Below are 23,721 nucleotides of genomic sequence, written 5' to 3' on the forward strand. Positions count from 1 at the left end.
GAGGTTGATCAAAAATCTAGAGAGGTGGAGGTTTGCTCTGGAAAGGAGAGGAATGAAGCTTAGCCGCAGTAAAACAGAGTACATGTGTGTAAATGAGAGGGACTCAAGTAGAACGGCGAGGTTACAGGGAGTAGAGGTGAAGAAGGTGGAGGATTTTAAGTACCTAGGGTCAACAGTCCAGAGCAACGGAGAGTGTGGAAAAGAAGTGAAGAGACGTGTGCAAGCAGGTTGGAACGGGTGGAGGAAAGTGTCAGGTGTGATGTGTGACAAAAGAGTGTCAGCAAGAATGAAAGGAAAGGTGGACAAGACAGTGGTGAGACCAGCAATGTTGTCTGGTTTAGAGACAGTGGCACTGAGAAAAAGACAGGAGGCAGAGCTGGAGGTAGCAGAGCTGAAGATGTTGAGGTTCTCTCTGGGAGTGACGAGAATGAATAGGATCAGGAATGAGGACATCAGAGGGACAGCTGATGTTAGATGTTTTGGAGAAAAAGCCAAGGAAGCCAGACTGAGATGGTTTGGACATGTTCAGAGGAGGGACAGTGAATACATTGGTAAAAGGATGCTGAGGTTAGAGCTGCCAGGAAGGAGGCCTAGAGGAAGACCAAAGAGGAGGATCTTGGATGTAGTGAAGGAGGACATGAGGATAGTTGGTGTGGGTGAGGAGGATACAGAGGATAGGGTTGAATGGAGGCAGATGATGCCTGGTGACCGCTGAAGGGAGCAGCCGAAAGGAAAAGAAGAAGAAGAAGAAGCATTTAGTTAAGATAGATTAAAAAAACATTTATTGCATTTGAGTGAAAATACAACTTCAAGCCGGAAAGATGACACTGCCCTCCTGCTACATCCATCTGACACTCTCCAAATAAAGTTTTTTATTCAAATAAGAAAAAAAGAAACGTTTGTGCGTGAATGCGGCAGTGGAATATAAAAAATGTAATACACTTTAAAGTATAGCCATGCATCCAGTAAATAAGCAATATAGGACAGTAAAGCAAGGTCACAAAACTGTTCCTTCACTTTCTCCAATCAGACTGTTGTGATGCTGTAAACACTAACTGGGTGGTATTTGTTTTCATTGGCGACAGTGAAACATAGAAAAACAAAATAAAAATGTATAAAACAGTTTTTCAATGACTTTGACAGGCAGCAGATTTGATCCGTCAGCACTCCACGGTTTGATTAAAGTGTCTCTTTCCATCCAGGTACAACATCGACTCTGTGAAAACCACAAAACACCAACATCAAACATTTCAAATGGGAGCATATTTACAGTTGTTGGAACAGTTTATTAATTTATTTGGGGAATTTATTTGTTTGTTGCTAAATAACGAGAAAAAAATCATAAAAAGACCTTTAATTTGACTGTTTCTTCAGGATAAGAATCAACTTTCACAAAAGATTTTTATCCTTGTCCTTTTTGCCAATACATATGTGTGTGTAAATAACAGTGTCTTTGTTTCATTCTCTGAACTCAGTAACATAACATAGCTTATTCAACTTTTAGCCACTCCCCAGACTTTTGTTTGCTTCCTCTCCAATGTAAATCTAAAAACAGTCATCCAGCCAAATTTGATCTCTTAACGTTTACGTTTCAATTTATCAACAGTTTCAGCTTCTCTCAGATCTACAGTTTTTGTTGAACACCTGAAAGACTCAAAGAGCCAGAGCACTAGCAAGACTGTCCTGGTTCATAGAGAGAATCTTAAGAGTAAAGCAAGCTGGTGAAAATCCACCTACTGCTTTAAACAATATGGGCTCTGCCACAATACATTACAAAGGAACTGTAATCTCGTGCTGAGCTACACTTCCTTCAGCAACAACACTACATATCAGTTATTTTGGAGTTTTGCTTAGGTAAGAAAACTAAATCAGATTTCCTAACAAAAATGAAGTAGTAGAAGTATGATTATGTCTGTGCATGTCTCAAACTGTTCTGATGTCAAAAACTTTTCTTTGCAGAAAAATTAATCAGTATCTGCTGAGTGTCACAGTGGGTGATGGCTCACCTCCGTACGTCTTTGGGATAACGTTTGGGACATCGCGGTCGGACATGAAGGTGAAGTGGAAGACATTTGTGGTGTTGTGCTGCTGGGTCAGTGGGTCAAACACTTCGCTATGAACACGCACCTGGATGTGTTTCCCCTGTGTGTAACACACCTGAAAAGCACAGAGAAAAAAAAAAAAAAAAAAAAAAAAAATCAGTCAGAAGATCAACACATATTCACTACTGGTTAAAATTTGGCAGGCCATCTTGGGTTTCCTGTTGTTACAATAAGGTGTAGTTCATTGTAATGTCTCAATATTAATGAAATAAAGGCATAACAAAAATAAACATCTGAAGGGAAAAAAAAAATCATTGAATCTTTTTGTCTCACTAAATATTTGTATATAAATATTGTAAATATATTCAAAATATTTGCATCATCCAGCAGCCTAACACACTGTATCACTGTCTCTCCAGCTGAAACCAAATATTGTTGGGATAGACAGCACTGCTGCAGAAGTTCCCACAAATGTTCTGCACTTGTAGGTTTCTTTGCTTTCACTCTTCACCTGGAGAGTCTGGAGACTGTGCTGCTGTTCATCATTTGTTCTTTTCTTCCACAGCCTGGAAGTAGTTTTTGTCTCGTTATCCTGACAATTTTATGTGACATGTTTAGCCACATTCAGTAATCTACTCAGACTCCGTCTATGTCAAAGAACAGACTAATTTGATGGTGAGAAGCACAAACATTAACCAGCAACCATGTGAGATGGTTTAAGCACCTGATGAAGATGCTTTCTGGGAGCCTCTCTAATGAGGATTTTTGAAAAAAAATACAACTCGTAAAATCTACCAAGGTAGACCCAAAACATCTTGGAGAGATTATATATCTGCTCTATAGAAGGTTGTCCTGAATAAGTTGTAGAAATGAATAAATATGTTTAGTAAATCAACTTATCTGTTTTTAAAGAGCCAGCAGTCACTTATCAAAGTATCTCAGGTATTTATTTAAAAAAAATACATTTGTATAAAGAAGTAATTAAATTTAAGCCTGTGTTTTTGGCCACCTGGAGGGAGCAGAACAAGTTGCACATGTACATTTGAGATACACATATATGGTTTCTCCCAACTACCTATAGCACCTAGACTCAATATAGTGAACATTCAGTTCAAGTTACTGTTTCTCTGACTGTGACATGAGTTATTTAACGCCTTAACAGACACCACCTGTTTTTATGCATAGGCTCAAAAATGGACCCAAAATTAAGGACTCTGAACAAACGTGAAGTTTTGTTTTGCTTCATGTGCTGTTTTTTGGCAAAATAAATAGAGGTCTTTGGTTCTTTGGCCTTTGGAAAAAACGTTGGAGCCACAAGTCTGAACAAATTCATGTCAGAGCTGTTCTTAACAGCAGTAAAAATGAGATTTCTGCATTGTTCAGAAAAATAAAAAAGAGAAGAGACACACAGTATAGACAAGTATAGACAAAAAACAGACCTAAAGTAGAGTTTCAAAGGTTAACAGTAGATATGAAATCCAATCTGAACCTTTTATTGACTTAAGATTAGACACACTGAAATAACAGGTCTAGTTAATATGACATATTTCTCACAAACTACCCGATCTAAATGCTGAAGAGCCTGATTTAAGACTATTTGGTTTCTAAGCTTACATTTCTGCTGTGATACAAAGGAGAGTTTGACTTTTAACTCAGAGAATGTGATGCCTGAAACTGACGTGATGTGTGGCAGAAGCTGTCATGGTCTGTTGGGAGTTGCTGAGCTACAACACTCAGTCCACTCTGATTTTACAGTGGTGTTACAGACTGGAGCTTCTTACCTCACAGGTGATCTTTGGCCTACACTAAAGAAGCTGGCTGCACAGAGTGCTTTAACCCACCAAACACACACAGTCTCTGACCTGTGATGAGAGCAGCAGCAGAGAACCGATCTCCACAGGTTTCTGGAAGAGAATATCATCAACAGCCACCAGACTTGGTCGGTATCCTCTGCAGGACATCAAGGGAAAGACACTTTGCTTATAAATGCTGTAGCACACAAATCCTTTCATGCATGAATAATAATACATCCTTTCTCCCGCTCTGCGGCCCTGGGTATAAAAGGACAAGCGTTAGATCATGGATATGTCTGTGAAGATTCTCAGTCGTCCAGGAGAAGTTATCTAAAGGTTGAGTCATGGCAACTGGACTTTTAGTTTTTTGAGTCGAAACGTTTCACCACCAATCCAAGTGCCTTCAGAGAAGCTTCCAGGCTTCCAATCAAACCTGTAAGATAAATTGGAGGTTCCAGTCCAGCTTTTTTCTCAGACTGACGAAGCCACTTGGATGGGTGGTGAAATGTTTCCACTCAAAAAACTGAAAGTCCAGTTGCTATGACTGAACCTTTAGATTAGATCATGCATGAATCCTTTCTTCATCTGACATAATCTTAAAATCTAAAAATCTCTAACCCATAGGAGCAGGCATTGGCCCATCCAAGCTCATAGGCCTTCCTCATCAGAAAACCACCAAATATCCTGTTGAAGATGTTCCTCTCCTGGTAAACACATACAGACAGAAACAAAACAGATTCATGATATTTCTCTACTCCAACCTAGTGAAAAATCAAGTACATGAACTATTGACATACATTCAACTTAAACTGGTCACAATTATTCGAAGTTTTTTTTCAAAAAACGTTTTTGATTTTAAAAAATTTTCGTTTGAAAAAAAATAAAGTTTTGTATAATTATTTAATGCAGTAAATCACATCTTAAAATTAATGTTGGTGTAGAAACATCCAGCTTCAAACAATTCCTTTGGTTTTATTTTATACCTCCAGCTTTTCCTTCCTCTCACCTGAGGGTGGCAGATCTCCAGTCCTTTCAGCTTTGCATCTTCCATCCACACTGAGTTAGGAGGCAAAACTCTGCTGCGGAAACTGACTGTCCTGGAGGAAAAGACAGAAAGTACAACAAAACCTAAAATCAGATGTTACTATACACATTTTATATGCAATCCATCTTGAACACATGTTGGTAGTCATTTTTGGAGCTGTTTTTAGGGCACTTTTTGTTGATGTACATTAACAGGCAGTTTAACACTTTGTTTTGTACCACTAATGTTAATCACCAGATCTGAACACTTCACCATCACAGAAATCCACTACGATGAGGTTATACAACTAACCTTACAAAGCAACAGATGAAGAGCTTAATTGCTGGTAAATATTGGTAGTAACAACTTAAAAGACTTATTTAGATTTTGTTCCCAAGTTGAAAATCTCAGTGCAGGTCAAATCTCAGTCATACTTTGGATCCAGGGTGTTGAGGAACAGATTATGCACAATTTTCCTCTCCTCATCTGTGGGAGCAACCTTCAGCAATGACGCAGTGCTCAGCTCCACACGGCGGGACTTATTAGCTGGAAAGCACAGGCACACAGTACATGGAAAAGAGAAACAAAAAATGCTGGCTTAAGAAGGATCATTTTATTTTGGCATAGCATGACCTAGGGTATGATCTCATACCTTCTCCTTCCTGGAAAAGTTTCTCTTCCTCTGGTCCAACTGGTTTCAGTGGATTTACAAATGCTGCCCTGAAACAAACAGTAGCACAGAGGATTAAGTTAACAAAAGAGAAATAAAAAGGTTACAGTTTGTGGACTCATACAGAGAGTGAATGTCACTACAAATGATGATTGTTGCTTCTACACTCTGTACTGTAAATCCCCTGCAAACGACATACGTGTTAATATTAGAGATGCCTTGAGTCGGCCCTGTATCATCTAAAGCTACACAAACAGAGACCTTCTTAACTTTTTGTCTAATGACATGGCCCCTTTTCCTCTACACAAACAGTGTGGGTGGGTGGAAGGGGTGAGACAGAGTGGAGCAGAGAGGAGGTTTTGTTTTACTTGAGTCAAGCAAAATAATCATTAACCATACATGCAAAAAAGGAAACTTGAGTTGAACAATCAGAACACAAACATACAGATATGCCAACAATCTGCTATGAACACAGCAAAAAAATCCCAATGCTTTATGTAGTGCTTAAATCTAATATCTATGAAAGTATGTCTATAAAAATTTGTTGAATTGTTGTGAATTTGAGAGCGACCAGCTCCTCTTCTCCATCTATCTGTGAAGAAGCTTGTGTGAGAAACACCAAAGCAGGAAAAAATTGGAAGATACTATTTAGTAAATGTAAGGATCCAATCAGACCCCCAGTACTTTAGAACTCAGAGTGGGACCAATTCAATTAAACTAAACTGTGGTCATTTCACAGAGCTGCTCAGTTCCTGGTATTAGAGATATGATTCTTGTCGTGACATATGACGTCACGTGAAAAAATAATGCCTGCCTGTGCACTCACCTCATTCTGCTTATACAAGAGATGGGGCACACTTGACTTGGCAAAAATAGCACTGCTGGTCATGAAACTTTGGTGGGTCAACTTTAACCTCCCATGTTGGTACTGTATCTGTCATACCAAACAGCAAAATTGAACTATGGCACAAATCTCCCACCTTGAAGGGGCAGTGTAAAGAGGCTTAAGACTGATTCTCTCTGTGTTACACAAAATACTGACATTCTTAAAAACTGGCAGCACCACTTGTTCCTCTTCTAAATTCATATTCATTCTTTGTGAATGTTCCTTTTGTGAAAAGTGTAATCTGTGGACGCCGCAAACATAAAACTCATCCTGAGGCTCTGCTGAGTGTCCTACCTCTTGTTCTCTGGATCACGGGCCACCATGACAAATGTAGCATCCAGAACAGGGGCATAAGCTCCATCACAGTACTGGAGGACGAGACAAGAGTCACTTCATAAGACGTACATAATACATCCAGCTCCTGACACTTACCTGTTTGTCAGCAACATTTTTGTCCTGTATGCTTATTACCAACCCTCATTAGTTTCACCTCTTCCTCTTTAGATGTTTCTGTTGTTTGGTATTTAAGCCTTCAGTCCACCCTAACCAGTCGTCAGACGGTCATTGTAGTGGTGCTCTTTTACCTTCTAGCACTAGTATTTTCTCATATAAGCTAGTCTAAGCTCTAGTTCTGCTCACGGATTTTAGTGCTGAAGGGTAATCAGAACTTTTAGTCAAGTTTGTTCTCAATCTCTGTGACCTAAAGCGACCTAATTTATGTGCTGCTTCTTAGCCTGCAAGCCTAATTGTTTTGTAACGTACAATCTGGCAAGGTTTTCACGGCCTAGCGAAGTCAACCACTGACCCCACTGAGGGATTATCCACCTGCTCCCATATGAAGATGTCATACTGACTGCCTCTGGTTGATGTAAGTGTCTGGTATGCCACAATTCATAGTAGTCACAGCCCAGATTTCTGAGAATACAGTCCCTTCAGGTTGTTGCTGGTATCAGTTCTGTCTGCCTTGTTTATGTTTTTGCCCACCTGAGCACCAGAGGCTGAGCTGCCTGACCAGCTGGAGCCTCTGCTGCACAGAACCCTCTCCTGCCCATCCCTGAGTCAGCCCCTGTCTCTGTTTCAGGATGGGTCACCAACACAGCCTTAGCTCTTGTTCCGGTCTCCATGGGGGTCGATACACAGCTTCAGCCATAGTTCTTGTTTCCAAGTGGATCAACATCTCCTGGAGTCCAGAAGTGGCTGCCCATGTTGACGCTTGCTTCCTGTATTCCAGAGGGGACCACCGATACTGTCATCATGTTTATTCATGCTCTGGCGTCTGATCCCAAGTGCCCACCAACGTCACATCAGTCCATCTCCTTTCATTTCCCTTCATGGACCAACAAAGATGATCTTATTTTATCTGCCTGCGTGTGGGACAGTCATAGCTGTTGACGCCCTGCCTGCTTATGTTCTTGTCTACAGGTCAGTGAAAATACTGTTCTGACCCCGAGTCAGTTCCTTCCTGGGAGTCAGCCTCCTACTCTGATGCCACACCAGCCCCAGTTGTCAAGCTAAGTCTTTATCCCTGGATCAAGCAATGTCATACTAGCACCTTTCCCTGTGCAGTTAACAAGCCTTTGCTGCTCCAACACTGATCTCCACATCAACAGCGCCCTGAGGGTTTCGACCACTGACACCAACCCTCATGTCTCTGCCTTCCAGAGGGTCTCTGCCTTTGATGCCACCCTCCATGTCTCCGACCTCCTGACAGATTCTGCCTCCAACACGTCATCAGTGGTTTTATTATCACATCCTGGAACAGCAGACGCTACACTCTGGGTTCCACAGCCACTATGAGCAGCACTGGTTTCCAGGTTGCCCTCTGGAAATCCCAGCGTCAATGTCTAGGCCTTGAAGCTGGCCTCCTGTGTCATCAGATGTAAATTGTTTGTTTTACCTTATCTTTGTAATACCTATCTTTGTCTGTTCATTCAAGTTTTGCCTCCAGTCTGTTTCAAAAGTGAGAATTCAGTTTCTCCAAGAACATTGTGTTGTCTCATCTAAATGAAAGCTAATGTCACCTTCAGGCTTCCTGTTTGTGTACTTTATTTGGTTCCCACCCTCTGACTCACCCTCACTGACTGGGTGAGACTGCAACAGTTTTTCTCGTGCATGCTTATTTTAAGCACATTTGGGTTTCTGAACATGGTAACATTCTGTGTCACTGCAGCCGAATAAGACTTTTTTTTTTTAAAGGAGACACAACCAGAACACATGCATAACAATATATACATTCAGTTACCAGTTTATAAACAGGGTTTCAGCTTTAAACAAGTTAAAACTAAGACTCTGTCAGACCTTTTTTAGACCACTTTAGTTAAATTAAAGAACTTAACTACTTTCAGGTTGATACTAGTTAAAATGTATAAATAAATAAAGGTAAAAATCCCAAAATTTCTATGTCAGGAGGTCACTCCCCAGTAATGCAGGAGTTGGTGCAGAGTGGGTGGTGTTAGAGCCCTTTCTTGCACATGGTTCGGTGGCTTAGATTTGTATGTACTGCATTAAATGTTGAACGCTGAATGTTTTCATTCCAGGCCTGAACCTCTCCATATTAGGCTGATCTGAGAAACAGAAACAGTCATGTTTCATCTCATACAAGTCAATTATTCTCCCATAAATTCTGACCAGGCTGCAAAGTTTGCAAATGTTCTGGTTCCAAGATAGTTTGGTTTTGTAGTTTTACTACAGAATGATAAATACAAACTCTTTTTTTGGACTTCAGACTTTTTAAGGTCCCACAGAAACTCTGATTAAATAAGAAATGCAGTATAATCCAAGAGTCCTTCCATAAATCCACTGTACATGAAAGTGATAAGATTTGAAACTGCTTTAGAGAGGTGCTGATTCAATCCTTTTGTAAATTGCAATGATGTAGTTTAAGCTTCTGCAGGATTTACTGATGCATTAGACCATGTTCAATATAGCTAGGTGTGCTTAATAAACTGCCAACTGAGTGCATATTGCATGTATTTAGGTGAGCATGATAGGTAGGTAAGTGTTTCTACCTGTGACATATGCATTTTGGCTTCGATAGAGGTCTTTCCCACCCACGTCACATGACCAGTGAACTTGATGTCACAGTCAGGATAGACAATGTGCTGCCTCATATCTGACACACAAAAAAGATAGATGAATATGAGAGTCAGCATCCAGGCCTGAAACTGGGTTTGACTGTACAGTAAATGTGAGATGCTCTCACCAATCTTGTCCACCAGGGCAGTGACAATAGACAGTGGAGACCTCTTCACTGCTGGATTATAGGTGTGAGAGTAAGAAATGAGGACTGAGGAGAGAAATGAGAAAGAAAATGTTAGAAAGCATAAACTTACTGGTTCAACATGACATCAACACAACATTAAGGTAAATTTACTCAGTACACATGGGTAGAAAATCACACAAGATAAGTGTTTGTTTCATCCAGTGACCCAGCAGTGATGTATAAACACCACCAACACTGGGTCACAGAAAACAGGTGAATCCAGTGTAAATAGTTCTATACTGATCTCCCAATAGGCAAATCTAACCGTTTAAAGTGTTTTTGAGTGTGCTTGTCTTCAAATATATTATGATACCTGCTAAACTATCCAAGTCCTCCAAGATTCTGCCAAACCTGAAAAGAGACAGAGGATGAGGCGTAACGCTGGTGTGAGTCTTTTTGGCTTAACTGACTCGACTGTGTGTGTTTTTACCTCACAGTATTGTGAAAGGTGAGGTATTTCTCTCGGAGCTGTGGCTCAGACCCCAGTGGCAGGTGGACCTCCAGGTAGCTGTCCTCCATCCTCTTGGCTGGAAGGTCATTTTGAGATTTTGCCAATTTGGACAACAGGGTCACACGCTCTGCCATGGCCTCCTGATGGTCACTGTGGACAAAATTACACAACAGATCACTAAATATTATATTCAATACTATATTGATTTTTTTTACTCATTCTATGTATTTTTACAAGTTTTAGGAGTTTTTAATCCTCTTAACACAACAGTGGGCAAATAGACATCTACTTTCATGAAAATGTATGTTTATTATTATTGCAACAATCCAAAGCAATGACAAACACTTGTGAACACAACGTAATGCTCAACTTTACGCTCCTGATTTCCCAAACAGTGTATGTTGAGGGTCATACTGTTATAAAAGTGGCATAGTTCCTATGAGAGCAGCTCAGTGCTTTTTTCTTCTTTATTTTTCTAATTACTGAAGGAGAGGGAGCAGTTCTGAGTCAGGTACAATGCAAAAAGTCTAAAATGTTCACAAATTTGTCTGAATTACATTGAATTGATAACACTGTTTCTGATTTTAAGTATTTGTCTCTAATCAATTTTTCTTTCTCCATGCAAATAGATACTAAAAACAGTGATAATGTTACACAAAAGTAACAGAAGCAACAAAAAAGCAAAGAAAGAAAAATAACTCAAAAGTAAGTACAGTGAATAAATAAAAACAAATGAAGTTGTAAACAAAGGTTTAGCTCCTGATGTTTGTATTTGCAGTACAAGTACAAATACAAGTACAAGTTTTCAGTACAGAAAAACATGTTAATATTGGAAAAAAAACATATCAAAGCAACCCAAACTGTTAGATAAAATAACAGGATCTCAGACATCCCAATGTCCCTGGTGATCCTCTGAATGTAAAAGAAACAAAAAAACAAAATGTTTTCTTGGTGTATTGAGACAGATGTGTCAATACCTCCAGTTAGTGGAAGCTCCCACGATTTCTCTCAGCCTGTTCCGCACTAAAAAACACAGACGAAACAGTCAAATCTGGTATTTATCTGTTATTGTTCAAGGCTGCACATTTCACACTGTCTCAGTCACAGCTGTGTAACAGATTTTGATACTATCACAGGTTTGTCTTTCCAGCTGCAGCTTTCAGAAAACAGGAAGAACAGTCGTGTACTATAAGTTTAGCTGATGTGTTTGGATCTTTGCAGTAAAGACACTGAATTTCTTTTCAATGTGGGGTAAATGTCACACAAAAGGACACAACTTATTTCTCCGTCTCATAGATATGTAGCAAATGTACTACTCTTACAAAGTTAAAGTGATCTGAAAATAGTTAAATTACAAAATGTTCTTGCATTTTCTCTGAAGGCTGCGGGTTAGAGAGGCTCAAACAGTAAGACGATAACTGATAAAACAGTCAAATGGAGAAAATGATCATTTGGGAATAAGCTGGAACAAAATACTGAAACTCAGCACCATAGATGGAAGAAGAAAATTAGAGAGATGCCATGAATGAACGCTGCAGGAAGGCTTTTCCCAGCCATGGTGGAAATAAAGTCCAGATCCATTAAAAGGCAGAACAGATGCACATTAAGCTGCTGTACATGAAACAGGTAAAAGAGAATTGATGGACAGTCAGCGTAAAAACATGCAGGAAGAATTACTGTGCAAACAGAACAAGAAGAGAATTATCAGGTGGATTTGACTGGATTTTGTCTGGGTTTACCAACACACACCATTTGACACGTGAAAAAGTGGATTTCCTGTGGAGAAACAAAAATTATTAAAGAGGCAGAGACTGAAAAATCAGGGGAGGTATTTCAACACAGGAGGGGACCAGAAATCAGAATCAGCACCAGAAACACCAGAAATCATAACACAATGTATAAATGGCTATGCTCATAGGGCTTTGAAGGAGCAATGATTGCAATGGGCGCATTGTAATTTCCATGACTTCAGCATTGAGAGGGTGAAATTTTCCCTAATGTGCAATAACTGTACAAATCATTATTCATCACATACTTGGTTAGGTTAATTTTCATCTACAAATAATAAAGGAAAATATTCAACAAAATACTAAATTACACATTAAATTCAATATTAAAACTGGTACTTATTTGGCTCATTTTGAGGTAAATAATTTACCAGTTTCAGACACATTTCCTTTAACTCTCAAAATATATTTTTTTGTGAAATACATTTTCTGAACAGTATCAAGTCACCAATACGGGTTTATTCCCTGATTTATTTATAGTGCTAGAGGTGATTCAAAGTGATACATTTCAGTCAAATGACTACCATCAGCACAACTTAAAGACTGTGGAGTTCTAGAGACAAAACCAACACATACTGATATTGTATAAACATACAAAGTTACAAAAGACCAAAAATACAAGAAAAATAACAGGTAAGGAGCTGTTACAGAAAATATATAATTCATCGTTAAGACTTTCTGCATATAACAATATTGCTGCGTTCTAAAGAAATTGGCAAAATCAGGGCCACACCTCAACTCATCGATTTCCAGATGAGACAAAATTAGGATGAACAGACCCCTGGTTTAAAAAAATATTCAAGTGCTTTCAGACTTCCTCACTGAAGAATGTTTTTGTACAAAGGATTAGAGTGAATATTTATATGAGATAAATATATTATAAAGTCACTGCTGTCCTTGTGATAGGGTGGAAATTGTACAACAAGCATCTGTCCAAGTTTACTTATAAATTTCAACAAAATCGATGTAGTGAAACAAAAGACTTTTTGTTCAAAGCAGTACATTAAGATGGTTTTGTTCTAATGGATAAAAAAACCTTAGATTGACAAATTTGTATTTTATATTTATATTCAGCCTTTCGTGCAGGTTCAGGTTGTGTGTTCAGAACGAAGGAGTTTGATGAGTTCATGCTCCTTCCAGTCTTCCTCTGACTGGCCTTTGCTGATTTATGTCTCCAGGGTTGTTATGTTGTGCCAACAATAGTTTTTTTGACTAAAACAATATTCATGCACATCACCTCCAGCACATAAAGTGAATTCTTTTTTTTTTTCCCTGTATGATGTTGTGCCAGCAGCTTTTCTATGTATGGGGCCCCTTGTTTTTGCCTACACAGAGCTGATGTCATGTTTTGAAATGCCTGAACCTAGAAGCACAAACTCTGCAACAATTTTAAGTTTCAGGAACTCAGCAAAAAGACTGGTCCATGGCACTACAGCAAATGTCCAAGTTATGTTTGCAAGCAGAAAACTCAGGTAAGGTTTTCTCTACAAGCACAAAGCCAATCAAATCAAACAGGTAGCATGCTTGCTATCTTACCCTCAGCCATGTCTGGTGCCTTGCCCTGCTTCAACACTGCCCCTGTGCAGAGTGACCTGGATGTCATGGTTGCAGCTGACCGCAGCAGCAGGAACCTGCAGCAGACATGAGGACATAAAACAAAAGTCAATTGTTGGGTTTTTAGTTTTAGTTTTTGTAAAGTGCCTTGAAATGATTTCTATTGTGATTTGGCGCTATACAAATAAAATTGAATTGAATTGAATTGAATTCTCAATACAATTATTAAGTTTTTGTTTGCAAAAAATAAAAAGTTTAAATGACCATCAACATAGTTGCAGATACAGGTTTTGACATTTGTCTAATCCATCGACTTACCATTGCAGGTTTACATATCTGGCTATATCTGACTAAAACAGCCTGTAAATACTCATCCAAAAAGCAGACTTAATTCTTCACCTCACCTAAATCAAAAAAAACTTTTCTCTTCATTCACCACCATCACAATTTAAGAGGCAAAGGACACTTCCGCATTTACACTTTCCATTTAAGATTTCAACCTTTTATTTGACTACCTCAGTTTAACACTTGTAGCTACCAAATTAAATAAAATTACAAATCAACATTTTACATGCCTAACCTATGCTGAATTCATGAAATACTATGTATTTTCACCCATCCATCCATTATCTATACCCACTTATTCCTTTAACCAGGGTCACAGGGATCTGCTGGAGCCTATCCCAGCTCTCTTTGGGGGAAAGGCAGGGGTACACCCTGGACAGGTCACCAGTCCATCACAGGGCCTATGTTTTTTCAACTATCCAAAAATGCTATGAATAGATCTAGCAGTAATTCTTTATATTTGACCCACTTATTGATGTAAAAAAATGTTAGCCTTGTTATGCTATTTGTAAATCTGCATTACAGTATCAGTGAGTGTAAATACTGTTTATCAGTAAACCTTTTATTCTATTTATGAACAGTGATTTTACTGCTTTTACCCATTTTAGTTTCTCTTACATTTCCCCTTCAGCCTAAAATATTGGTGTTAACAGACTTTTGTTTTGAGTACCTTTCTATCATTTGGATTGATACAAAAAGCACCTGGCACCCCAGTGAGTTGGTGGACATGTTCCTACAAAAAATTAATTAAATAAATAAAATAAATAAATAAATACATTAGGGCTCCCTCTCTCAGTTTGTTGAAAGAATTGAAAGATTCCCTACTCGAACATTACATCTCTACATCAGCACTGCAGCACCCGTTAACAACTGTACAACAGCGCAGGAGCTGCTTTCATGGACAGTGAATCCAAGTTCAGTGGAAAGATAAGACATCTTAATAGAAAACAATGGCCTATAAGATGAAAAACCACAAGTAGGTAATTAGTTATGAGCCTCTCTGTGACCTAAATTGTTTTCACATAACATTGTGTAAACCATTTACTTTCTTTACGGTTTAACTTGAAAGTAACTCCAGAACTGCCAACCTGTACTCATACCACAATTATTAGTTAATCCACACTACTATAGTAAACACTGTGCACATTTGAGCACAGGTTATGCCCAGTCAGACTTTAAACAGATTGAATTTTGACATTTTTAGACAGTGACCAAGTGAATGAGAGAGGAAACAAAAGAGAGGAGAGGATAGGACAGGTAGACAGAAACTTTGCACCTTATTTCCCTGCATTTAAAGAAAAGATGGATAAGGAGCAGAGATACAACCTGACTCAGAACCAGCCTGAAATCGGCTGATAGAGAGACATATTTCTGATTCTGATCAAGTATTACTTGGTATTGGATTTTTTTTTTTTTTTTTTTTTTTTTTCAGAAACATGACACACCCTCTATGTAACTTATACAATACATCCCCACCCTGCTGTACCTGGTTAATTATTCACAGATAGGACTGCTTTCTTATGTATGCAGCATACAGGGATTAAACCCTCTACAGCTAAAATACAAGGACAAATTACTGACACAAGTTTTTTACCAGGACAGTGGCCATTCCCAGCACCAAGCAGCTAACAACTATGCTAAACATTAGCTTTGGATAAACTCAATTTCGAACCAGGTTACCAGTCACACTGACCTCGGTGACAGCATTGTAGAGACTTGGATGACAGAGTCTAAATGTCAGGGGTCCAAATAAAACAGACTAGCTGCTTAAAGCAGAAGAGAAGTTATAGGTTTTCTGCTCAGAGCGAGGCCAAGGTTCCAGTCAGTCAAGACCACAGGGCGATTTCCGTGTTGGTTTCCAGACCACTCCCACTTCCTGATGACGCAGACTTTTTGTGTGTAAGAGTTCCTGCCCTGCGTGAGGTCTGCCAGGCACGTCCTTCTTATGTTTGGAGTTAGCTCGCCAAGACTCGGGGGTATTTCGGGGAAATGTTTTCCCGACATGAATTTTCGCTCACCAGAATCACCTTAACCCTTAAATGACCCCTATTTGTTTAGCGGTGTTTAATCCACCTTACTGTTACCCCATAACACTCTGCAATTCCTCTGCCTACTGCAGAGTCGTGGGATCAGATTTTACCTGTAGGCCAAAGGTGAACTGACTGGGCTCTATAGCGTAACTCAGATCTGGGCTGTGTCTAAGTGACCAGTCAGATCTTGTGATTAGGAATTTCAGCTATGTTGTAATTTAGTGTAAAGTCATTGTGAACGATTTGATGTCTTCAGCATTTGCTTGGCTGTGGAATGGTTTAATTTCAGAGTCCATTGAGACAGTAAGCCACACACTTTACAATAACAATTGGAAAATTTAAATGACCCAAACTTTGACTTGTTGTTTATAAAGAAATTATCCAGGACAGCCCTCCTCCAGTCACATGACCCAGAAACACATTATTCACACATGCAGCAGAAGGAAACAAACACACAATAGAGAGAGAAAATAAACGAACAGGCGACAAACAAAATGAAGGGGAGAAGGGCAAAGATGGAGGACCCAGCTGTGGACAGCAGGAGGAGAGAAATCCGTGATGAAAACAGTCTGTGAACGTGACCAATTCTCGGGCTCTGATTGGATAACAGAGAGCCCAAGGGCGTCGCTGATTCGTCAGAAACCTGAGCGCTGTGGAACTGACCAACCGCCTTGCAGCTCGTGCCGGGTATAAAGGTCCAGATGTAAACAAGGCAGACGGCAGTTGATCGGCAGCGACCCGGGGGAGGGCAGCGTTTACTGGATGTCCTTGTCGCGAAAAAAACACGTCCTGACCAGAGACTGACCGTGGGAGAAAAGCCACTCTGGATCGAATGAAGAAATACCTAATCTTCCACTTCACATACAGAGGACTTGTTACTAAAGGGAAGAAAAGTAAAAGAAGAAAATGGAGTATAAATTACGAAAAGCTGAACCCAGAGACGTGCCTGACATCTTACGACTGGTGAAGGTATGTTGTAGGACCACAACAGTCCAGGACCTGGGTCACACACGACTCTAATATCATAATTAGCCAACATAGCGGAACTGGTTTTTACATGTCAGATCAACCTGTAATTCCAGTTCTGACGACATACTTACTCACCAAATCACACGGCGGCTTATTGGAGAAGTACATCGACTGATGATGAGTCAGGGGCAGGTGGAAAAAGTCCGGAGGATTTCCTTCCAGTGGGCTTTGTCATGCGCTAGACGATTGACTTCCGCTTAGTCAGCCGTCCTGGCCCTGAAATGTCATTAACGTTACGCAATCACTTCACAGACACAGAAAGCCGAGTCTGCAAATGATTAGTGTTTGATTAACATTTGCGTATTTAGTTTGTAAAAAGTGGGAAAATACCTAACCTGGCTACCTCGAAACCCCAGTATAACCATTTACAAATGCCTCAACGCTGCCTCAAATCACTGTATCTGAGAAGCTTGAAAAATGATCAGAGCGATTTTAATCTTCCAGATAATTTTCTTAAGCTTCAAAAACAGTTATATGTTGCTTTATAATGTAGTTATGATCACTTGTATTCACAAAAAACAGAAAGGTTTGGGGTTTTTTTAAGTGTAAAATGTATCAGTCAGAAAATATCTTGGTCACAGTTACTTAAAAATCACAAAGAGTCAACTCGAAGAGTCCTTGTCAAAAACGTTATGTTTTTTCATGTGTAATAAGGAATATCAGCAAATCATTATCAGATATTTTACAATCGTAAGCATCACAGTGCTTTTTAAGTGTTTATTAATGCCAAATAGGGAGTTAAAGTAACTCACTGTAACTTTAGCATGGAGAAAGTAGTTTTTTCAACTGTAAAATGTCTCAGTACATATCTTGGTCACAGTTCTTAAAAAATGTCAAGGTGTCCTTGATGCATTTTTTGTGTTTAAAAAAAAAACACATTTTCATGTGTGTTTATATTTTTTTTCTAGTTACACTCTAAAAAAAGTATTGGTTGGGTTGTAGTGTAGATTGACTTCAATTCCAATACTAAATGTAAATACTAAACTTCTTTTTTTTTTTTTTCCCCCCCCCACAGGAGCTTGCAAAATATGAAGAGATGGAGCACCAGGTGACGCTGACTGAAAAAGGTTAGTCTTTATCCTAGCACCATTTCTTTATATGCACATTTTATATATCATTTTTATCTTGTGCTTTAAGATTTAATTTCTTGGCAGATCTCCTTGAGGACGGATTCGGTGACACCCCATTTTACCATTGCATCATCACTGAAATCCAAGGAAAGAACATCAGCGATGGTATGAAACTTTCCGCTTCCTCTTTCACATTTAAAAAAAAAAAACACAAAAATGCAGCCTTCTTCATTTTTAGCTGAAGTGTCAGCATTAATCTCATGTTCCTTTACTGGGAACCTGTTCAAGATCACATGTACATTTACCATATTACACAGTTTATTTAATTCCTTAATTTCCCAGTAGAACATTTCTAAATGTGCTCTCGTGATGGCAATGCTTCCACCATTTGCACAGACCGACAATATTTAAGGCTAAAAAGTGTGGTGAATATTGTCATAGCTGAAACCTGTTGCAGCTTGTTGGATAAAGAATTGGACATCCAGCTGCAGCTGCTCAGATGAAAGTGGTTTTTTTTTTGTAAACAAGCTTAGATGCAGGACTAATGCTTACCTCATACTTTTTGAAGTAACATGATGTATGGCTTCAGATTGTATTAGAAAATCAAATTTGCTAAACAGCTCATTGCATCATGTCAGCAGTCCTATTTTCAACTGCATGTACATTCCTACTTTAAGCAAACATAGGATCTGTTCAGAACACACCCTCAGTAATTACAGCACATCCAAACGTAGTTAAAGGGGAAAAGATAGGATGAATGATTTTCTTTTGAAAACAGTGAGTTCCATGTACTCATCAAAATGTCTGTGAATCCAGAACCCAGTTTAGCTGACTTGTCTATGCTGTAAACCTACATTGTTGTTCAAAAATCATTAAAAACACACTAGTAAGCCACATCACTGCACTGGGTACTGTGTTTCTTTTTCACAGAATATGTGGATTACATTTTTTTTTTTTTTTTTTTTTTTCAAAAGCAAGCTGCAAACAGTAAAAACAGCCATCATTTTTTAGTCTTTGACGTAAGAGTCAGCATCGTGCACACAGCTTGCACTACTTTGCTAACTTCCCAAGGTATACATAAAGCACGAGCATCCCACATATTTTGAGGAAGAAAAATGTCACCCAGTTCAGCACTGACTTTTAATTTGATTAGTTTTTGGACACCACTGGGGTGTCTATGGCACAGACGAACAAGCTAAGCCATGTTCTGAATTCAGACATTATCATGAGTACATGAAATTCATTGTTGGTTTTTGTTTCTGGATTGTATTTCTGGATAACAAAACCACAGAAAATCTCTGGGCTTATGTTTTCAAAAAATGATTGATGGCATTTATAGATGTCCAGTGGGAAATGCAGATGAATTGTGTCATTGTGCCAAATATTTGTGCACATATACTGTATCCTTGCATTTTTAAAGTAACACATTAAAATATTTTATTACTGTCTTTGTTATTTAGTTATTATTTTTTGTCTCTCCAGATCCAAAGGTCGTGGGTTTTGCCATGTACTACTTCACTTATGACCCCTGGGTTGGAAAACAGCTCTACCTGGAGGAGTTCTATGTGATGGATCAGTACAGAGGTAAAAAAAAAAAAAACAGCTAATTTAGTCCAGTCCAAAATTAGGTTGCTTCCTTTAAGCTTCTATATTAACAAATTCTATCTTTCCTCTCACTTCTGTTTTTCTAGGACTGGGCATCGGTTCCAAGATCTTGCAGTACCTCAGTGATGTGAGTATGATTACTGAACCGAAGCTCTTAGTACAACACAGCAGGTGAGTTTCCCTCTACCTGTTTTTATTCCAAATTTCAATATTGTCACATGAGAAACAAAATGCAGTGGAAACTAACTTGCTGACTAAATTATAATCTACATGAAGCATGTGACTTAAACCGCATATCGGCCCCAGCAAACAGCTGTTAGGAGCTCATAATGTTCATCAAATAACATGCATGAAACAAACATAAAAGTCATATTACTGTTGTTTTCTACATTGTTTGAGCTTCAATAGATGGCAGATTACATCTGTAATGTTTTTTTTTTTTTTTCTGTAATGATCAATTGCAATGACTGATGGAGTGCCACAGCTGTTTATCTCACTTAACTCTCTCTTATTTGCATAAGAGTAGTACTATTTTCTTACTTAAAACTCATTTAAAACCACATTTAGATGGTAACCTACCTATTATCTGTAGCAAGTGTCAGGACAGAATAAATTACAAAAAGGACCATTCCCATAATTAGACATAATTAGACCACCTATACAATTTCAAGTTTTGAAAACAGGTGTGGTGTTTTCTCCAGTGATGGCAGTGTTTCCCTTGTTACAAATACACTTGACCAGTCAAAGATTATTTGACAGAATGAAGATGATAGATTCCCACATTGACAAGCATTCATATGACTCAGAAGTTCAAGATGAAAGCTGATGATCATCTCTTTTTTTTAATCAGTAAATACTTAGCAAAATAGAACAAAAAGACTCAAAGGATATCCATATCCTACTGTTTGGCAAGTAAATCATGTTCTAAAAAAAACGGCTTGAATGAAAGACAATACCTGATGATGGGATATGTGAGCTCAATTGTCTGTAGATTCTCATACAAAGGACCAAAAGTTAGGGTAACTCTGCCTGTGCTGCACATTTAACATGCTTTGCTTAATCTGTGTCTTTTGAGAGCTGTTGAATGTACTGGACTACACCTGTAACTCACTCCCTATCCTCACATCCCTCTTCAAGCTGGCGATGAAGACACGCTGCACTGGCATGATGTTCGTGGTGGCAGAAAACAATGAGCCGTCCATCCAGTTCTACAAGCGTCGTGGTGCTGAGGACCTCTCTCAGGAAGAGGGTTGGAGGCTCTTCAGGTTCAGCAAGAACAGCCTCACCAAGATGGCCACTCCATCTGAGGAATAATAAAAGTCCAGAGGAGGAAACATGAGTCTGACCAGAGACCGAGAGGCTATCAGGCTGTCAGTTGTTAGACACTTCAGTTTTTCTCTCCATTCAGCCCAGTGTTGACTCATGGGAATTCAGCTTTTAAAAAGGGAAATTATGAATCAAAGTATCAAGCTTTTGTGTGCAGTTAAGTATCTTAGTGAACTGTCTACTACTTATTCACTTCTCAGTTAAATAGTATAATCTTTCTTTTAATCAGTTATGTTTATTATAACCTTTGCATCAATCATTCATTGTTGGTTTTGGTGCATTTCATATCATTAGGTTTGCAATAAAATAATTGATCACATTTGCAATACTTGTCTCATTCTTTTTGCACACTGGGCACTAGAGTAATAACATCTCTTCCATCCATCTTTTATCTAGACACTTATCCTGCAGTGTGTCATGGGGTGCTGGAGTCAATCCCACCCTGGACAGATCACCAGTCAATCACAGGGCTGACCTACAGAGAAACACTATTCACTATTATTGTTACTGTTATTCAGAGACAATATCCTTGCAGTTTTGTTATGCATCTCATTGCAGTGGTTTTGTTACCTTTCCAACAAAACATTAAACATCACAGGAACAATCATGACCACTTGGTTCCCCTAACCCTGTGCCCAGTTGTCTGGATCATTAATCCATCTATGCTCCAAGGTTCATCAGTGATGACAGATTTTTGCCTTTTATGAACTTCCATTAAGAGGGCTTTCTGAAATAAAATCCACAACCAAAAGCTTTTTGTTATCTACACAAGCATGTTTACCACCAACAATTAGTTATCCTGTGATGTGCTATAAGGCAGATTTGCTCAATATGTAGTTTTCTGAATTGTTAAAAGGACCATGGACTGTAAACAGACTTGTTTCTTTAATGAAGTCTTTGAAGTAGACAGATTTTTTGACTTATCAGACAGTGACATCTAGTGGCCATGTGTCATCAAAGCAGATTCCTTAGTAATTAAATGCCTGGAGGATCGCTAACATATCAACTTCTATTTGAAGCACCTACACTTCATCATCACATGACACCAAAATGAGCCCTGTACTGGTCATCCTCATCTTCACAAATAAAAAATATGTCTGTGGAGATTCTCAGTCATCCAGGTGAAGCTATCTAGAGGTTGAGTCATGGCGACTGGACTTTTTTAGGTTGAAACATTTCACCACTCATTTCAGTCTAAGAGAAAGCTGGTATGGAACTTCCAATTTATCTTCCAGGTTGGTTTCACTCCACCCCTAGACCTATAGACTCATTAGGTGATCTATGTAAATCAGGTGAGAGTCTTTAGACCCACACTCCTGAGTTGGTTTCTCTTCATACCTGGTTTGAATAGGCTTGTTAGGTGAACAAAAGAAGTGAGCTCAGGTGAGGGTCATTAGGATCTAATAGTGGACTACATGTCAAGAATGTCTCTTTGCTGGAAGACATTTGATTTGTTCCTTAATTTCCTGGGAACAGATGAAAGGGCAGCCTGGTAGATTGAAGATAGGTTATGTCTGAGCTCTCCACCTGTGAAGGGAGGGTTTTTCCACTTATATAACATATATAGCTTCCCTGACCCCTCTCTCAAACCATCCAAAATATGTAGATCACTGTCTTCAAAAGAGTGTCCTGTTTCCTTTAAATGGAGGTGCACAGCTGACTGTGGTGCTGAGGAGCTGCTCCTCCTGTGCTGGATCATTCTCCTGTTAAGTGGTTGTTTGGTTTCTCCAATGTAGAGCTCTGAGCATTCTTCCTTACCCTGGACAGCATATACTACATTGCTTCTATTTTGTTTTGGTGTCCGGTCTTTAGGGTGAACTAGTGTCCGCCTCAGTGTGTTGGTGGGTTTGAAGTGAACTGGTATGTGATGTTTCCCAAAAATCCATTTAAGCCTCTCTGAAACACCTGCTACACAGGGAATGAGCAGGTTTTTCTTCTGTGGATCTTGAGGCTCAGTTGTGTCTCTTGTTTTTCTGCCTGATGTGGATGTTGCCTTGTTGAAAGCCCACTTAGGGCAGCCACCGGTTTTGATGGCTGTGTTCAAGTGTGACCTCCTTTCTCTTGGCCTCCATGGAGGCAGGGATGTTGTTTATTTTCAGGGAAGAAAATCAGTTTTCAATTAAGATTATTTTTGCCTAGTGTTCTACTGTAAATACAATGGTTTGACTTACATGACCAAAAATTGCAGTTTCTCAAGTTTAATTTGATGCTTTGAATTCTTTCTAGATGTGCAACAGATTTGAAAGTGACTGAATCACTACGTGGTACAGTGTGCTATTCCTACTGCAAATTATTCACTTTATTCAAAAGTTTAAGTTTTCCATGCAAGTCCAAGTGGTAGGTGGCCTGGAGGTAAACCCAGAATATTGTCAAGAGATGACCTCATCTGACCTGGGAACCCCAGGAGGTGTTGGAAAACGCTGCAAGATAGAAGGATGTCTGGATTGCGCCAATGTACCTGCTGCCACTGCCACCCGATCCCAGATAAGATACTGATAATGGATGGATCGACAGGCATACATGTTAATTCTTCTTATTTAACAAAGTGTATAAAAAAACGGATAATGTGGATCTTAATTTAAAATAAATTACCTTTCATTGTTACATCTATCGCCAGCTAGTGTTACTCGTTTATTGACATTAAGCCTACTTATTTCTGTGACCTGTTTTTAATGTCTGATTGCAGACCAAATGTCCCTGAGAATAACATTCGAATAAGTACATTTATTGTATATTTCTCAAAACACGTCTAATTGCAGTCCAATAGATTTTTCTGGTATCTTGTTTTTAGCCTTAGAAGCAGCATGGTGACAGTGTCGGCCGGTCAGCCAATCAGCGACTGGCTCA

The 23,721-nt window shown here is 39.0% G+C and overlaps 2 protein-coding genes across 5 annotated transcripts; one reads left to right on the forward strand and one right to left on the reverse strand.

The window, feature by feature from the left end:
• Positions 1-754: 754 nt before the first annotated feature.
• On the reverse strand, positions 755-17,081 carry acot9.1 (acyl-CoA thioesterase 9, tandem duplicate 1). 4 transcript variants are annotated; one of them, XM_026305743.2, is made up of 16 exons: positions 16,949-17,081; positions 13,452-13,546; positions 11,878-11,904; positions 11,106-11,151; positions 10,108-10,278; positions 9,991-10,028; positions 9,618-9,701; positions 9,424-9,527; positions 6,710-6,783; positions 5,512-5,579; positions 5,294-5,405; positions 4,842-4,932; positions 4,454-4,539; positions 3,905-3,992; positions 2,007-2,157; positions 755-1,216 (listed from the first exon to the last, which is right to left on the reverse strand). In XM_026305743.2, exons 2-16 carry the CDS (start codon positions 13,516-13,518, stop codon positions 1,161-1,163), a joined length of 1,263 nt encoding a protein of 420 aa, XP_026161528.1. In that variant the 5' UTR covers positions 13,519-13,546; positions 16,949-17,081; the 3' UTR covers positions 755-1,160. The 4 variants fall into 4 exon arrangements, with proteins under 4 accessions (XP_026161528.1, XP_026161526.1, XP_026161529.1 ...); XM_026305741.1 differs by lacking the exon at positions 16,949-17,081 and adding an exon at positions 15,508-15,682; XM_026305744.2 differs by lacking the exon at positions 11,878-11,904.
• Positions 16,553-21,200, forward strand: LOC113129712 (diamine acetyltransferase 1-like). Its single transcript, XM_026305772.2, has 6 exons — positions 16,553-16,813; positions 17,889-17,940; positions 18,028-18,108; positions 19,426-19,527; positions 19,635-19,675; positions 20,686-21,200. Exons 1-6 carry the CDS (start codon positions 16,751-16,753, stop codon positions 20,860-20,862), a joined length of 516 nt encoding a protein of 171 aa, XP_026161557.1. The 5' UTR covers positions 16,553-16,750; the 3' UTR covers positions 20,863-21,200.
• Positions 21,201-23,721: the final 2,521 nt, after the last annotated feature.

This window comes from Mastacembelus armatus, unplaced genomic scaffold, assembly GCF_900324485.2.
Source record: "Mastacembelus armatus unplaced genomic scaffold, fMasArm1.2, whole genome shotgun sequence".
Classification (NCBI taxonomy): Eukaryota; Metazoa; Chordata; class Actinopteri; order Synbranchiformes; family Mastacembelidae; genus Mastacembelus; species Mastacembelus armatus.

Bases quoted from the DNA above. Each gene is read 5' to 3' on its own strand.
- acot9.1 (XM_026305741.1), bottom strand. The intron at 6,784-9,423 runs GTAGAAACACTT...CTCGTCCTCCAG, and splicing joins CCAAAATGCATATGTCACAG to TACTGTGATGGAGCTTATGC. The intron at 4,933-5,293 runs GTATGACTGAGA...CTTTTCCTCCAG, and splicing joins CTCAACACCCTGGATCCAAA to GACAGTCAGTTTCCGCAGCA.
- LOC113129712 (XM_026305772.2), top strand. From the start codon at position 16,751: ATGGAGTATAAATTACGAAAAGCTGAACCCAGAGACGTGCCTGACATC. The intron at 17,941-18,027 runs GTTAGTCTTTAT...ATTTCTTGGCAG, and splicing joins GGTGACGCTGACTGAAAAAG to ATCTCCTTGAGGACGGATTC. The intron at 19,676-20,685 runs GTGAGTATGATT...TCCCTCTTCAAG, and splicing joins TCTTGCAGTACCTCAGTGAT to CTGGCGATGAAGACACGCTG.